Source organism: Choristoneura fumiferana, chromosome 13 (genome assembly GCF_025370935.1).
Source record: "Choristoneura fumiferana chromosome 13, NRCan_CFum_1, whole genome shotgun sequence".
NCBI classification, from domain to species: domain Eukaryota; kingdom Metazoa; phylum Arthropoda; class Insecta; order Lepidoptera; family Tortricidae; genus Choristoneura; species Choristoneura fumiferana.
In genome coordinates this window covers 18,415,634-18,434,311 of record NC_133484.1, presented here as the reverse complement: position 1 = coordinate 18,434,311, position 18,678 = coordinate 18,415,634, and the positions used below count along the sequence as shown (strand labels likewise).

The 18,678-nt window shown below is 33.9% G+C and overlaps 1 protein-coding gene across 2 annotated transcripts in view; it reads right to left on the bottom strand.

Moving 5' to 3' along the window:
• LOC141434246 (putative transporter SVOPL) overlaps positions 1 to 17,912 on the bottom strand; it is a 47,925-nt gene extending 30,013 nt beyond the window's left edge. The window contains exons 1-2 of one of the 2 annotated variants that reach the window (XM_074096631.1): positions 17,837 to 17,912; positions 7,376 to 7,476 (exon numbers count right to left, since the gene is read on the bottom strand). In XM_074096631.1, coding sequence (XP_073952732.1) covers positions 7,376 to 7,463 — 88 coding nt within the window. In that variant the 5' untranslated portion in view covers positions 7,464 to 7,476; positions 17,837 to 17,912. Of the gene's footprint in view, positions 1 to 7,375; positions 7,477 to 17,754 lie in introns of both variants that reach the window. The other variant, XM_074096632.1, reaches the window with a different exon arrangement.
• Between the last annotated feature and the right edge of the window lie 766 nt (positions 17,913 to 18,678).

The following is an 18,678-nucleotide window of genomic DNA, read 5'->3' as shown; positions in this document are numbered from 1 at the left end:
ACAGTGTGTACAGTGTGGAGGTGGAGGAACTGCATGAACACGCATATTTTTCATAAGCTTTGCTATCGTAAGGTCGCGGGTGAGCAAGGAAATTCTTTTAGTTCATTGATATGGACCTCCGCAAAGTAACGCCTGATTCAATAAATTATTAGTTCAGCGACTTTTAAAAATAATGGAGTCTTTGAATTTTTCCTTTTTCATACTAATTAAATACTGTTATCAATGGACGCCATCCTAGAACCCAACTGACGTTGCCTGTCACGCTACAAACATCAAACATTTTGCTTTACATTGCTTCTTTGAATACACTTAAATTGTAATGAAAATAAAATAAAAAAATACCTACATATTTTTAAAAGTCGCTGAACTAAATGTCGTTCAGTTTGAAGAGTACGATCTATGTTTTAATTCTTTGCTCATATTGCCGGCCACACCCGGTAGATGGGTTCTAAGGTCCACGCAACTGAAATTTACATACTTGCGCTAAGGTGACATGTTTTTATCACAGCCATTTGTTTTCGAGTGCGTCGGGCCGGCGATTACACGTCGCCGCCTTTTATATCCCCCTCGATAAAACTCACGCGACGCGCGAACTAATATTTTCGAGATTTAGGGAAGACCTTGCTTATTTCAATCATAATGTAATACTTTACTTTACTTAAATTCAATTGTTTTTTATACCATTGTGATTACTACGCATATTTTTTTTATTTTATTTTTTTTACCTTTTAATGCTTTTTAGTTTAGATAATAATTTTTAATTTAATTTTATTTTATTTTATGCTAGCTCTCTTAAGCCTGCGACACAGAGTTTTCTACTAACCCTAGTGCAGGCAAACGTGTTACATAGAATTTAGTAAAATATTGTATCTATTGTTATTTTGTACTGAGAATATTGAATAAATTATCTTATCTTATCTTATCTTATATACTTCGCGCACAGTATTATGATAATGTCTCGGAAGTGCGATTGTCGCTAAATTATCGCAAACTGTATGACGGGCGTCGCTTGTCGCTGCGCGAACTGAGTTTCGTGGTGCCGGGCATAACAGTTCTTGTAAAACGCGCGCCCGGGCGAGCAGACACGGCGGCCACATTGCCATTTCATTCTGATTGACGTATTGTGTTCTGTTTTACATAGTCAATAATTTTTTAAAATATTTGTTTTTTTTTTTCGGTAAAAAAAATATTTTATTTTGATGGAATGGGAAATGTTTTTTTTATTATCAGCTATCGTCGATCTAACTAAGTATAGGTAGTTCCGACATTGTAATTGCATAGCCGCAAATCCCTTCGGGATATACCAGATCATCTGATCTGATTCTATGATGATTTTGCATTTTGATAATTACAGTAGGACTTTTTTTTTTATTTAATTCGACTGGATGGCAAACGAGCAAGTGGTCTCCTGATGTAAGAGATCACCACCGCCCATAGACACCTGCAACACCAGGGGTATTGCAGATGCGTTGCAACCTAGAGGCCTAAGATGGGATACCTCAAGTGCCAGTAATTTCACCGGCTCTCTTACTCTCCACACCGAAACACAACAGTGCAAGCAGATTTCATCTAGGTACGTTTTTAGCCACGAACAAACAATAACAAAACAAAACACATAGCGACTGCCTGTCGCTCGCGCTTTCAATTAATTGATGCAATAATAAAACTGGGCATGCGCAGTGTAGGGTTCCGTATTAATAAGCAACAACTAATTACTGTATTTAATTTTTAAATTACAAGAATTGGAAAATTTATTTAAGAATATAAACTTATAGAAAATACAATTATATACCTAAGATACTACTAAATAATAAATCTACTAGCTAGCTTAAATAATATTTTTATATTATAAAAAAGACCGCCTCGAATCGTTCCTGGCGCAAAGTTGCCCAACACGCTTGCCGCGTTGACGCGTTGAACGGCGATAGATAGCCTTTGCATCAAATTTTAAATTCGTTCTATATTATTACTGCAACTGTCGTGATTTTTTTACGTATCTATTGGGTTATTATTTCGAGAGGTTCAATTGTGTTCAGACTCAAATTTTCAGTTATAAAATTAGAAATATATCGTTTATTGTTTTTAAGTTGCTTAAGATATATCACTGAAACTTGTGGTAAATACATTTTATTCTATTTATCTTTTTTTCCACAATAACTTAAATTTTCTGCACAAAAGTCAGTTACGTGGTCAGTTCGGATTATCCCTGACTACTTTGTAGTATTGTAAAAAATACAAGGTTATAGAAAAACGTGCTGTTTAAAACATGGATTGAATGTTCATAATAATATGATATACCATGCATGCAAACATAAAAAATTAGGACATTGATAAGACTATTTTTTTCTACATTTCCCGTTGTTCCAAAATACACCATCATTTTCGTAGCCACACTTATTAAGTAATATTTTAAACAAAAAAAGAGGTCAAACCTCCTGTAAATCCTTTTTTAACTATAAGCAACTTTGAAAATAAGACTGCGTAAATATGACGTATAATGTTATCGCAAGCCATAATTATTTATCTATAATTAATGTAATAAAGGTTCAAGTTAGATTTGCGTCAAAGATCGAGCGTCATTTTCGTTACGGTTGCGACTTGGTGAGTATTGGGTAAATAATATAATGTTTTACTGGTGCTGTGTCATTTGCAGTTAAGTTATTCAATATTGATTTCATTTGCTTCAAACCTATAGGATATTTACTGCAGAGCCGCGAAGTAAGAACTTTTCAATTTCGTGGTCATCATTTTCGTGTGCTATGGGCCACGAAACTGATTAAAGACCACGAAAAAGATGATTTCCCTACAAGTAGAAAAAATACAGAACACTTTTTATAGAATTTTCTGCTTTTTACAGTGTAATCGTTTATGCCGTTATTGATTTAATTGATTTAAATGAAGAATGGTTGACCGTCAACAACATTTGCTCCAGGTGTGGTTATAGGAATTATGACCAGTGCGACGCCAATTTTGTTAACTGGCGAGAGGTTCAAGAATTATTTTGCCCTGAATGTACGTGTGAAATGTATATATCTAATATTAAAAAAAAACTTCGTCATTTAGAGGAGCATTTTGTTTGTTTGTTTCGTTGTAACATAATTTCGTTCTGGTCTACCGTAGACCTGCACGGGGGGAAGGTATTGAAAGCTGTTTTGGTTTGTGAGTTGAAGTTATTAATCTTACTTTAATTAAATAATTTCTAGATAGTATTTAAAAGGTTACAAAAATGACAATTTATAGTCGTCATTTTCGTGGTCAAGTTTTAATAGTTTTTTTATATAGATATCGATTGTCTATTTCTGTTGATACCTGATTAATTAAATAATGCTTATTCGTTTTCTCATTATGATCGGATTTTCATTCAAATAGTACAACTATAAGATTTGAAAATAAACAAAATGTTCTTTTTCGTGGTCTCGGTGCTCATTTTTGTTACCGTTAAAATTGGATTTTTGCTTTTTTAACCAAAATAAACTTTATCGATCTCTTATAATATAAAGCATCTTATCGGTACATATCGTTATGTTCAAAATAAACAGACCACATCAAAATGTGTGTTTTATTTCTGTAACATTTATCTTACACCTCAAATAATTACCCTATTCTAAAATAAATATTTAACGGATATAGCTGCGATAGTCTTCGTTTTGAAGAAATATCGATTCCTCACTCCGTGGCGTAAACGAGAAAAATAAAATTATCTTCACTTTGGGAATGAATGGTGTACTTGTTCTAGACGTAATGGGAAAAATATATTTTTAAATTTAATTCTAACATTTAGCTTTTTCCCGCGCTTCGCATTGTAAACTATTAGGAATATTCTATCAATTGAATTGAAAATCTGCTCTGGAACTTCCAGAGAAAATTCCCTAAAAAAAATGATTTTTATGTACATATCAAATTACATATTTTTAGTGTAGCTAGATTGTAAGACTAATACCTACTAACAAAAATTATGGACTTTTGTGGTCTGAAATAAAGTTTTTTTTTAGTGTAGCGATGAGCAAAGCTACAAAAAGACATGTTGAAACTACATAAAAAAGTATTTTTAAAAGATTTCGTTTTTGGGCATTTTCACAAAAAGGTTACCCTTTCTTTTTTTTCAATTTTGGAAAAAAATAAATATGGTTTTTACTACTCAGAATCAAGGGCACAATCAAATTAAATAGTTTAAAAAAGTCCCAAACAAAAATGACAGTTCTGTGACATTTTTGTCATACACTCGGTATGGGCGTCACAAAGCTGGGTTATAAAATTTGTATGAAAAAATTAAATACACTTTGAAATAAAAGGTACCTACACTTTTTTTTAAAAACGCCCTTTTGCTACTGACTACGGAACTCTAGAGCTGTGGTATACCAATTAAGACTGTCCGGACCATTTAAACATAGCTGGTAAAGTCATCCATTTTGTTTTGATGTCTGTATCTAAATAGCCAATAAGTGGATGTCATTTTGCGGTTGTGGACATTAATGGACTATTGTTGAACCAGTAATCACCAACGCTGTCTTTTTAATATAGCAAATTATTAGCAAGCAATAGGTACTTAATTTCAAGCGATGATCTCTATTGTTGGCTCTTTCATATTACACCGAGTGGAAAAGGACGGATGTGTAATGTCAACGTTAGGCGCTAGTATCTCTATACTATGACGTGTCTGTAACAATAATAAATAATGATAAATCGGTCAATCAGCTTTTTAGTGTAGGTACGTAATTGCCATTGAGTTACTAAAAGCATGATTTTAAGAGGTACAAATCATTTTTTTTTTACGTTAGCATTATTATTATTTTTTATTTTTATTTATTCTCAAAAAAAGGTACATAATTTTAGTTAAGTACATCACTAATTTCACCAAACTATGACGTTTATTGGCGAATATTGCGCTCACTTTAGAACAATTGTACCCTACTTCTAAACTACTTAATGTTAGGCCTACCGCCCAAGACTGAGCTGCCCTGGGCCGCACACTATACATAGCTTATTTTTTTTTATACAGTATAGGCTTGCGTTTTGGCCACAATCACGCTGATGGAAAGCGAGGATGAGGCCTACGATGGAGCACGCTTGCCTAGTAAATGCTCATTCACCCTGGACTTCAAAGCGGCCAAATTGTAGTGTTCAGGAAACACAGTCGCAGGCAGGGAATTCCACTCTTTTGCTACAATAATTATACAATCAAAACCTGTTTTCATTTTACGACTACAATACTTACACTTATCTTTGCGAATCAAAATTTTCTAGCAAATGCTTTTTTAGTTTATTCTTAAAAACTATACTAACTATTACAAACATTTTCCAGAGGAATATTATATTATTATATTAAATAATCGTGGAGTGATGTATATTCTCGTTCTCTTACCGTAATAATTGTTAGTTTGGCGTGGGGTTACAAAGATGCGAGATTGAAATTCTTTTTGATCGAAATATTGTTGTTTCGCGATGAACTTGGGCGCACTACTGTCAATATCGAAGTTTTTCACCATTAACTGACGAACTATTTATCTAACTGTCCATTCCATTACTTTACTGGCCAATCATTTATTACACTGCTAAAATAATTTTAGAACCTGAGTTGTAAGAAGAAATAACCGCTGTATTTTCTATTTATTACTGCTCCGGTTTTACTGCTATAGTAATTAACAATACAATACAATACAATTACTCTTTATTGTACACTAGAAATAGTAAGCGATACAGAAAACAGGTACACAGAGAAAATTACAACAATTATTGTTATTATTTTTATTTACCAACGACCAGAAAATAAAATAACTGCCTATTTTTTTTTCAACTGATCATAATAACAACCCTAATGTTTTAATAACAGTTGTAAAAATGATTTGCCATGAGAAAAGTATGAATTGTAGGTATTTATTGGAATTGGTGAATTCATTCGAGTTTCGGTTTCGACGTACGGGAATGAACGATCAAGCAAGTCAAGTCAAAGACTTAGGACTGGTTTGGTTGCTTTACATTTGGCAACTTTTTTAGAATCTCCAGGGGGGCCGCATCGGGCAGCCGATTTAAATGAAACTCGTTTCCAGGTAAAATAAACTGCATTTTAATAGGACCATCCGTTTCAGAAGTACGATGCCACAGACAGACACACATTGGTGCCAAAGTTATATATAACACCCTCTTTTAGCGTCAGTTTACCATTAAATTCGGAGTTATATGTATAATCCGTCCGGATTTTTATAATCTCGGCGGGTTTGTTTGATAAATTTTTAAGAATCGTTATTTTCTAGTAGCAAAATTTCCGTTCGCATTTTTCCCAAATGTTTTTTTTCCCTTATTGCTTTTTTAACCGATATGCTTTTTTACTGAATCTTATTTTTCGCAATCGCGTTTTTCCCCAAACAGAATCGACACAGAAACATAGGTAGGTTTAGGTTATGATAAGTTTGCATCGGCCCGAAGGGCCAAAACTACGCAAAAGTAGGAGCTCTGCGTGAGCGGAGCTCCGTCGACACTGTGTCTGTGTCGATTCTGATTGGAAAAAAAAGCTACTGTGAAAATAAACTTCAGCAAAAAACGATAGTGGGAAAAAAACGTTCGGGAAAAAATTTTGCTATTATAACCCGCTATTCATCCGATAGTTACATTTGAAAAAACAGATGAATAGTACGTTTGCATTTTGATCAGTCCTTTGTTCATATTTCGTATATTATAAAGTACTTAATAGTAGATTATTGTCGTGGCCTGGAAGTGGCAATTGCTGGCTGAGTATGAGTATTAAACGACGAGCTTGCGAGTCCGTTTAACTAATACCGGCCAGCCAATTGCTATTCAGCCGAGACTAATATAAAGCTTTCTCAAAAATGGTGGAAAATTCTGAAATAGAATAAACTTTTACTCAAAATATATTGTAAAATTAAATTTTATTCCAATATTTTTTTTTTTATGATTTCCCGCCTTTTTCATTAAAAAAATAACTGCAGGTGTATTTTTCCCACACGAAAACACCACAAGCTATTTCAGACCCAATAGAAAAAGTCCGAGTTCCAACAAAATATCTGATACCGGCCATTAGACTTGGCTGTATGTATACGGACGTTGTGCAATATGCCATGCCTTTTTAACTTTAAAAAAAATGTGACTGATTGCAGGCGCGCTAATTCATTATTGTCGAGCTAGCGCGCCTGCAATCGTTTTTAAACTTTTTATTTTTTCGCTGACCATAACTATGCACTTCACCTTCTGATATGTAAAGAATAATGTTAAACTTTTACGGTCATTTTTGAGAAAAAGTATATTATTGATAGCATTGATGATCTAGCTGTTGACGAAGAGGCTGCCGTTACCACCATAAAAGAAGGTCCGTCACAAAATGACATCGTGGATTTCATTATTGAGCTAAAGATGGACTCACCCGTAGCCAACATGGCTTCGTCCAGCGTAGCAGAAGCGGGTACTTTGTCCATGGACCTTTTCCTCTCCGTGATGCCGTTGGCCACCATTTTGAAAGACTACCTGAAATGTAATTCAGATGTTTAGTTACAATTCCTAGAGGGCGTGATAAAAGTTGTGGTGGTGGTGACAAATGGATTTGTGTGATTTGTGTGTGTTCTTACGTGTGGAGGTGGAGGAACTGCATGAACACGCATATCTTGCATAAGCGTAGCTATCATATAAGGTCGCAGGTGAGCAAGAAATTATTTTAGTTCATTTATTTGATTATGGACCTCCGCAAAGTAACGCCTGATTCAATAAATTGTCATAAAAGGTTTCGGAATTCATGTGTGAAAGAAATTACATTTGAAATTTACCATGAGCTATACGAAAAAGGAAAATATTATGAGGAATCTTGCAAGTAAGTTTAATGGTGTGTGTGTGTGTGTGTGTGTGTGTGAAGTTTCTACTCCGCATTAAGCCCGCGTGGGAACTACAGCCTAAGGCTTTATTTATTTTATTTTTAATGTTTAAAAAGATCTGTGCCTCCTGTGATCAGTGATTTAAATCAACTTGTACCCTTTTGTGTGTTTTTATCTAGAAATAATCAGAAACAATAACGATTTTTTGGGTCTATCTCACGTACTTTTAGGTGCTATAGTTTCGGAGATAATTTTGTGAAAGTTTTATAGTTTGTAGTTTTATTTGAGAACAAACAGAAATAGATGTACAAATAATAGTTCTTATGTTCTAACTTCTTATAAATCACAATTCATCTACCTCCTCGACAGCTCTCACTGAGAATTATATTAAAGTAATTCAACATGACAGTGTGTACTACTAGATTTTAGAAAATAGAGAAAAAAAAAAACAATAACGAAATAAAACTAACATAGAATCAACAATAAGTATAGTAAAACAAAAATTATTCTAAAGCTGACCTTCAACAGCGGAGACGCAAGCCCCCAATGAGCCAATGCAAGAGGCACGCAAGAGGCATGCAGTGCAGGTATAGCTAGCTGTACTACCACGGTTCCTCTTCGATTGTGTTAACCAACCCGTTTCTAAACTGAGTCAAAGATGTGTTGAATATCTATCGACCGAGACTAGTGCTTTATTGTACGCGGTGCACATGCGGCGCAGCGGTGCGCGCACGCCAGCCTTGCTGGCGGACAGCGGCACGGCGAACAGAGCGGTCGAGCGGGATGTGCAACGAACAGGGACTCTCAATCTAATGTGCTGCAGAAGCTCGAGCAGTTGTATTCCCCCTGCATATCTTGTAGAGGGCTAAGGCATCTGCCACTTCCGCCTAACAACTAACGATTGAACCTTGTATCTCTTAACAACTTACTTTATGTCATTTTGACCCCGTTAAACGTCTATGCATTATCGTAAGAATTTCTTTTGGACCATTTCCACTGAATGTGAATATTTTATATAAAGAGAATTCCATATAACTGATGCATACTCGAGACGCGGTCTAACTAACGTTTTATATAATAATAAATACGTATTTGCATTTTGAAACATCTTCGTCGATCTAATTATGAACCCTAACATTTGATATCCTTTTGAAACAATTTTATCTACTTGTTTATCGAGATGAAGTTTTATCATCAAAAATGACGCGTGGTCACGAACTAACGATAACTTTTTATACAAGTGTCGCAATCCTATACTCGTACTCAGTTATCTTTTTATTCATAGTAAATGACATTTTCATACATTTATCAAGTGCTAATTGTAATTTATTCCCTAGGCAGTATTCATGAAAGTATCCAAGTCCTTTGAAGACTTTTACCATCATCTACACTTAACGTATTGTAAATCTTAAGTCATCTGCGAACATTAAAAAATTACTGTTTTTGAAACATGATAAGTGATACAACTAGCAGCATTTCAGCAGGAAAATCGTGCACATTGATATATATCAAGTTGTAACCCCTTTATGTAATTGCTCTAAAGGCTATTTTCATGCTTTGTGGTATAAGTGAAATTGAATTTATTTTTACATTTATTTTTCGTTTTTTTTTGGAAATATTGATATACTTATCTACAATTATACCACTTTTGACCAACTTTTCTAAAACCGACCAGGGTCCAACTCAATATGTACCTACCAATGCGAGACCAATTTGACACATTTTTTTGTGATAAGTGATGCATCTCGGTGTGAATCACTTTTTACAAATACATTTTTAAGTGTAAAGGTATACAAATTGAATTATATCTAAAAGTCAAACTATTCCCGCAAAATATTAGGTAAATTTTATTTGGAACGGGGTACAAAGTCAAAAAAACAATTTTCAGGGTTTTATGTTTTACTTTACTTCAAAGCAACATTGAGCTGGGAACATTATAGTATAGTAATATAAGTTCATGTATATCATATCAGTTTACACCAAGAGATATTATGGGTGCTCCAGGGGTGCACCATGATATAACTGAACTTGTATCATCTAACACATATTATTTACTCATATTAGACATTTTAATAGGTACAACTCACAGGTTTTTCGCGATTTTCTTCGAACTTACAATATTTTCCGAAAAACACTAAATGCACGTTTATAGAATATATTTTTATGACTAAAAAAAGTGCTTCGGTAAATGCTAGCTCCCTTGGCTCACAAACCAGATTTTTAATAACCTTATTTTCGCTCTCCTGTAAAATGACGATTTTGCACTTGTATCACTTATCACAAGGGGCACAGTGATGTATAAAGGTGACTATCAAATTTTGGTTCTCTTCACATTAGCAACAAAGTTCATCGAAGCCCTTGCTCTGTCATTCCCTGGCTTAGCAGATACGAATTATTATAATAGGTACTCTAATTATAGAAATAGTGATAACATAAAAAATATAAAAAAGCGAAGATAACTCGGTCGTTAAACTAGTTATCAATAAGCAAAGTAGTTGTAAAACGTGATCCCAGTAATCAGTTTAGCTTCTTTACACCTGACGTTACTGACATACGAGTATTTTTCAGAGACAAATATACAAATTGCGGCATTCAACAACAGGATTATTCTGTTATGATTGGTTATTTGGAGTCTTTTTTGTATTTTTTAATTTTAACTCCAAATTTGTTACTTTTACGGGTATCCCGTGAAACCATATCGAAAAGTACAAGCTGAGACATAGATGCACAGAAAACCAGAAAAGGAGACCAGCGCTGGAATCGAACCCAGGTCCTCAGCAATCCGTGCGTGTGCTATAACCCCTACACCACCGCTGGACAGGAATTTAGACACGAATTTTTCCTATGCATACATATCTTAGGTTGCTTATTTCTACTACGCTACTTATGCAGCAGCACTAGCGACATCTATGTTTCGCTCTCATCGAGAGACGTCAACATTCTTTCGGAACCAACCGCTCACCCAGACAAGAGATGTCGCTACTAAGCAATCAATTATGATTGGTTATTTGGAGTCTTTTTTTGTATTTTTTTTTTATTTTAACTCCAAATTTATAACAAACCTGAGATATGTATGCATAGGAAAAATTCGTGTCTAAATTCCTGTCCAGCGGTGGTGTAGGGGTTATAGCACGCAGCACGGATTGCTGAGGACCTGGGTTCGATTCCCAGCGCTGGTCTCCTTTTCTGGTTTTTCTGTGCATCCATGTCTCAGTTTGTATTTTCGATAGGATTATTCTGCCTTTTCTTCTGCCTGTCCAGCCTTTAAAGCAAGAGTTAAAACATAGTTATACGTAGATGCCACTTGACTTGTCTTTATAAAATTACTGTAGGTACTCATGACAATAATAATATTGACATCCATAATTGATTTCTAATAGACTTTGATGTAATATAATTATAGCTCCATACAGCAATTAATTGAGGCGGTTTTCAATATAATCAATACTGCTGGCGCCATATTAAACCGTAAATAAAGAGTTAAATACTTCGACATTGTTGGAAAAAATGTAATTAGATTATAGTTAAGTAGCTGTTGCCCGCGACTTCGTCCGCGTACAATTAGTTTATCTATTTAATATTTTTTCGGGATAAAAACTAACCTATGTCCTTCGCCGGGACTCGAAATATCTGTACATCGAATTTCATCTAAATCGGTTCAGCGGTTTAGACGTGACAAGGCAACAAACAAACAAACGCAGAAACAGTCTTACAAACTTTTCGCACCTTCAGGACTATAGTGACCTAATTCAAAATTTACGAGTTTTGAGTTATTGTCATAAAACGTCTCTTTGAGACATTATTTATCCAGTATTCAGTAAAAACAGACCTTTCTAACTTAGAAAAGGATAAACTTTACAATCGGTCTCTTTCACTCTGACCCGTCTCTTCGCGCGGCTTAATTTAGTACAGACGCGATCAGTGTTGCGCCGTCAGTGTCATGAACAACTCGCTGCGAGTTTAGTATACGAGTGACCTAAAGCATATTTCGTCTTTATAGGACTGAACTAAAGGTGAGTTAAACGTTTACATTTTTAATCAAATACAGACTTTTTAGTATTTCAGTCTATCATACAGTAAATGTTGTTTCACACTTGTGACCTAATTGGTATTGAGTCCTTATTTGAACGATTACATGCATTTTATTAGGGTACAATCTGTAAACAGTCTTTCATACAATAAAATATTATAATATTAAAGACTTATTACATGTTGCGACCCTATATTAACGAAAAAGATTTTATGTGTACTGACTGTTTTAGAAATGAGTCTGACTAGTTATTAATATGTTATCACGTTAAAGAAGTTAGGTTCATATTAGATTTATGTGTAGTTGTTGTGTACAATAAAGAGTCATTTTATTGTATTGTATTGTAGTTGTTTGGTTCCATCGATTTATGATTATTTTTAGATTAAAATGAATAGAAGAGCAGACCGAATTTCAGAAAAATTAAACTTGAATAATGCTGCAACGACTGACCCCCTTATTCATAAAACTTAACAAGCCTATGTTAACTAACAAATGCTTTGTCCCTTTCTAACAAATATAAATGTCGAAGTGACAGATAAGGACAAACTAATTTTAGCGGCATTTTAACTAAAATAGGTTTGATTGTCGTTTATGAATAAGGGGGTGAGTCGTTAAGATAGATACAAAAATAAGTAATGATCCTTCTTACGAGAATTATAATGATTCAGTAAGTTTATTTTATTATTATTTCTTAGATTCGTTTGAAAAACTTATATATTCGTAATCAAATAATTAATAATTTATTACACTTGGTTTCAGAAAAATACGCGTAAAGAAAATATACCTTCTAATTCACCCAAAGAAGAAAATCTTGAACAATCAAATACATATGTTGTTCAAAGGGAATGAGGTGGTAAAAAAAAAAATCTCCAGCTGTACTAATAAATCCTAATATGTTGTAGTAATTTTCATAATTATAAAACGTTTTTATTCTTTTTTAGGACAACTTCAAAACGAAAAAGACTTCGTCAACACATAATTCATCGATTATAGAAAATTCTCCAGATAGATCCATTCAATTTGATTTAAATACACTTCCTTTGTATAGTCAAATTTAAAAATCGGTAAATATAAGTAGTTTATATTAATTAATATTAACATTGTCTATTATTTAGGGTTACAGGCCCAGATGATTGATGAAGAATCAAAGGATACCCAAAAAACGTTAACTTCCGAGAAAGACCAGAAGACAAGGTCCCGGGATTCATCATCTGATTCGTCATCCAGTAGTAGTAGTAGTAGCTCCTCTAGTTCGAGCAGCAGCATTTCTTGTAATATAAATAAACATGCACAGGTCAGTTCTATCCTGGGGGAACCATCAACATCATTCGAGGGAACGAGGCAATTATCAGACGAATCTTTACGTGCATCCAATACTACAGTAAACCACCAGCCTTTAAATGATTCAGAGGAAAGTGATGTGGATTTAAGTGATACCGATCCATGTTATAGTCCCAACAGATCTCGATCCCATTGAGGAGAAATTCAACATAAGATCTTCGTCGTCTGATTCAAATGAATTTAATAATGATACACCGGAAACTACCAAAAATCGCGCAAACGTCAACGAGATTCTTCGAAATGGAAACAAAATATTGCAAAATCTCTAAGGAATTCCGGAAAAGCTTACATATCTAACATAACTAAAAGAGAGGTTCCTGGTCGGTGCATAAAAAGTGCTTGTAACTGTAATTTAAAATGTAGCGAAAATATAAATGAAGCTGGTAGAATACAATTATTTCAAAGCTATTGGGCGTTAAGCGACATTGAGCTACATGATTGATGGAAATCAAACCGAAATACAAGTACACAAATGCAAGACCTAGGCTACCTAACAATGCATTTTATTTTACCGTCGGTGAAAAGATACGGGTTTGTAAGACATTTTAATTAATACGTTATCAATTAGTGACCGGCAGATTAGAACTGTAAAAATGAAAACTGATACTCAGGGATTCCTTGAAAAGAACAAAAGAGGCGTTACATTGATTAAAAATGCACGGAAAACTGGCAAACCTTTTATTGTAAAAGAATTAACATTTTTTTTTTTATTGATTTAAAGCTGTTACAGGAAAGTTGGGATATAATTCAATGAGGATAGCACAAAAATAATATGGCGTTGGCAAATGTTAAAGTTCTAAAATTAGTAAAGAGGATGATTTTAAATTCTTCTACAAGACATCTTATGCTCAAACTGAGTTTACTATGGTAAATATGAGAAACAAAAGAATGAAAATTAAGGCAGCAGATGAAATAACGACAACTAGAATATACGCAGAAAGAATAGATTTAAGTGACCACAAGAAAAAAGATTTACGAGATTTAAATAAAAATTTGATACCTCATTATTATGCAGATTTTTATAACAATATTGTTTAATATTTTAATACTTTATAAACATTTCTCAATGTTGAAATTTTTTTATGATACTGTGCTGTGTTGATTGCCTATATTATATTTGTAGAAATGTGTTCTTTTATAACTGTAATAAGCATACTTACGGTAAAAGGTTGTTAAGTACCTACGTAAAAGAAAAGCAATAAGGCCAGACTGATTATTACCAATATGATTAAGAAGTTTTTTTTATTACTGTAGGGTGTTGATTTTTATAAGAATTCTATTACAATTACATTATTGTAAAAGTGAATAAAAAGTCTAATAAGTTGTTAAGCCAGAAAAAAGAGAGACTGATATGAATAAGAAAAATGTTCCTTTTTTATTTACTTTTTCGATTAACCAAAAGATTGTTATCATTTGGTTGAATGTTTTTTTTTTCACAAATAGTTTGTTTTTTGACGTAGTAACTAAGTGATTATTCTAATAAATTTACTAAGATATGGACCTATTAAGCAAAAAAACAATAATTTTATGGATTTTCAGAACTATAATGACCTATTAAGATTGAGTCTCAACAAAAATTTTTTTTTTGGCGCAATAAAGACTCAAATGTCGCTTCTTTCAGAAAAAAATTTAAAAAATTCTATTTCACTCAAAATGCAGGTTTTTATTTCGTAATATATGCGCTACAAAATAGCGTATGATTTAAAAATTTCAACATTCGCTTGGATGCATAAAGAAGCGAGATATTGTTTTATATTTACTTAAATCACTAACTGTTTCAACTTCATTCGCGTTCCCAAAAATTTGTAATTTGGATTAGGTCACTATAGTCCTGAAGGTGCGTTTTGCATTTGTAATATTAGTAGGAGTAGGATAACTGCTGATTCGTTCGCGTAAACCATAAGATTTTGCTGTCGAATTAAATTGCGGAGTTTTGCAAAATTTTCAAGTTACATCGCGGTCTTCATTTACACTGTATGCTGAACATCAGTGCACAATTCATGTCTCTAGAGAGCTGTCCCGGTCCCTGTGAACCGGGGAATACGAGTATCGAAAGTATTCAAATGCTATGTACTCTATGTCACTCCGACAGTTATGATAATCTAATGATACTTCATAATTAATTATGTTAAAATCCGTCCAGCCGTTTAGGCTGCAGCGAGGACCAAAGAAATGGATATACATACCTACATACATACGCTCAAAATCACCCTCCCTCACCCTCATTCGGGCAATCGGGTAAAAAAACCACCACTGATGAAAAGCCTGATGAGAAAAATTCGGCAAGACAATCAACTACAGGGCGGTATTATTGCACGAGCTGTATCAAAGTATCAACATAATTTAAATGCATTTACGTTGTATAAGACAATGATTATCAGGGTCTCGTAGTCAAAGTGGCAACGAAACCCTTATAGTTTCTCTCTGTATTTAGATATCTGTTTGTTTCTGGTTCAGAGACTCTTTACGAGTTGTACTATCCAGTAATTTGGCATGCTTTTGTCTAATAATCACGCCGACATAATTTAGTAGTTTTATTTACTAAACTTTTTTTGTAGATGATGATGTCATTTTTGTCTTCCTACCTTAAAGGATGACGGTAGTTTTTTTTTCAAAAATATGGTAAATTAGCAAAAACTACGTTTTGATATCTGGATTATGCTAGTATATATGTGTACCTAACAAATTCAGAAGAAAAACTATCCCAGCTAGACAGGCTTTATTTATGAATGGGTAATAGTCAATCAAAATATATAAGTACATCAACATATTTGTTGTATTTTGCTACCGAACCCTGCACTACGTGTAACCCGACGCGGACTTGACCATTTTCATTATTTTTATTTTACTCCACGTTATTATATTGCAATTTAATACATACAACTGGCTCTTGCATTACTTAGTCTGTTTTATATTATTTTTCCTCAGGAATAGACTCAGATCAACAAGCTTTGTCTCTTTCTTACGTATGCGTGCAAAAAGGTAAAAAAATCGCGATTCAATCCAGCACAGGTCATAGGTATTTAAACCTACTCTATTAAGACCTAGGCAAATGGTAAAACCCGTTTAAAAAAAGACAGTTAAAAAGGGCAGTAAATATAGGATTCAAGGTAAAACGCAATAAAGTATAAGTAACAAAATCAAAAGAACTTACACTTGATATTTTTATATTATTACTCGTCAGTTCGGTTTGTCGGCAAAACTCTTATAAGTTCGGAGAAAAATGTACTTCAAAATATCCTGAGAATTTTTATACTACCTTAATGAAAATTAAATGCACTACGTAATTTTTGAAAATTCCCACGGAAATATTTGGGGCATCCCAGAATTTGGGACGCAAAGTATGTAGCTGGAAGTCTGGAATAACACAAAGGCTACTTTCTATCCCGATATTCCCACGGGATATGGATAAAATCTCAAAATAACAACCGCTTGGCTTAGAGACACAAATAATGTTTTTTATATACAACGTTAATGAGAACCACGATGTAATTTTTAGTAATTTCAATGGGAATTTAGTAAAATCTCGAAATTTAAATTCAACTGCATATTTCAGCCACTGCAGTGCGCCTCATATAATAGGCGGTAATACCTACATACTAACCCCCTTATTCATAAACGACAATCAAACCTATTTTAGTTAAAATGCCGCTAAAATTCGTTTGTCCTTATCTGTCACTTCGACATTTGTATTTGTTAGAAAGGGACAAAGCATTTGTTAGTTAACATAGGCTTGTTAAGTTTTATGAATAAGGGGGTAATACTTTAGACGTTAGACAACTATACTAACTCTGACATGTATGCATTGTTGTCATATACACCCATGAGTTTTGAAATAAATTTATGGATTAGGCGTGCGGGTAAATTCTAGTAATATAAAATGTTAGATAGACGATAGTGATAACAATAAAGATGTTCTCAATCTCCTGTACGTGTCAAATTAGGTACATGATCAAGCAGATTTATCTCGCTATCTTGATTGTTTTTGTACCATAATTATCTGCCTATTCTCGTTGCGCACCAGTTCCAATACTTCCGCAATAGTAATTTTCTGCTTTCAGTTGCTCGAAGAACATATTATAAGCGTTACAGGAGAAAAAGAGTAGTAGTAGTAACATGTATTATTTCATGTTAAATGTAAAACTCTTTATTGTACAAAAAGTGGTTAACAATGCTCATACAAAATAGGTAGAGCTTTCTAAAACTAATATAGTCTTTAAGCTAAGCCAGCCACGGACGGACATGACATGGTACCTCATAGGACTACGGAACCCTAAAAAGTAATCATGAAAAAAACGTTTAATAACGGAATAAAAACTATGTAAATTGGGTAAATATTTTACTTCTTTTGACTTAGGTATTTTAAAAATTCAGCTTTAGGTTTCTATTGCGAAAACGGTGTCGCTCTTTTTCATAAAAATACATGTAAATACAGCTCTATGGTGGTTTACTCACAGAATAAAAGTATTGATTTTCACGCTATATAGAATAAGAACTCAAGTTATATAGAATGTAATAAAAAAAAATAAAGCCATTAAAAAAACATAATTTTCAATTATATCTCACTTTTTTACCACAGAGAAAGCACGTCACATTTTTCTAAAACTCGACTAATTTATAGGACCATCTATAGACAACATAAACAAACCTTTTTTCACTGTTCCCGCGTTTTTTACCCGCACGCTCGCGGGCGCTATAGGCGACTGATGTAGATTCGTTGCGTGACAGTTCTTATATGCGTCTGAAATGTCACTTTAGTTTGACTGTACGTCGCAAAGAAGGCTAGACTAGGGTTAAATTATACGCGAACGCGAATAATGAGATTTACTTACCGCATGAGGAGTCCGAAGCGCACTGAAAAACAGCGTTGCGGCTTGTATTATTATAATATGTTGAGTGGCGCTCAATTCGATGTTCTTTTGTTAATTTTTTCATTCCAAATGTTTTTTCTCTGTCAGTGGCCAATGTTTCCTGAATTTCGTCAAATGGATTGACTTTCGCTATTTTACATGCATTTAAACACATTTGCGGTACTTTAAAAAGTGTTAGTCTCCCAACGTTTGACGCCGCGGAATCGGCTGAATCGGCTTTTGTGTTCAACAGTAATAAGTATAAATTAAATTAAAATAAATAAATATCACCGGACAATTCACACCAATTGACCTAGTCCCAAAGTAAGCTTAGCAAAGCTTGTGTTATGGGTACTAAGCAACAGATAAATATAATTACATAGATATACATACTTAAACACCCAAGACCCGAGAACAAACATTCGTAATTTCATACAAATATCTGCCCCGACACGGGAATCGAACCCGGGACCTCAAGCTTCGTAGTCAGGTTCTCTAACCACTAGGCCATCTGGTCGTCTAGTATAAATAGTAAGTAATTTCGTTTTCGGTTGTGAACAACCGATACTTAAAACAGATTATGGTTTGAATCTTAGTTTCGGTGGAGGCCAAAACTTTTTTCTAGCGCATTTCTAGTGCT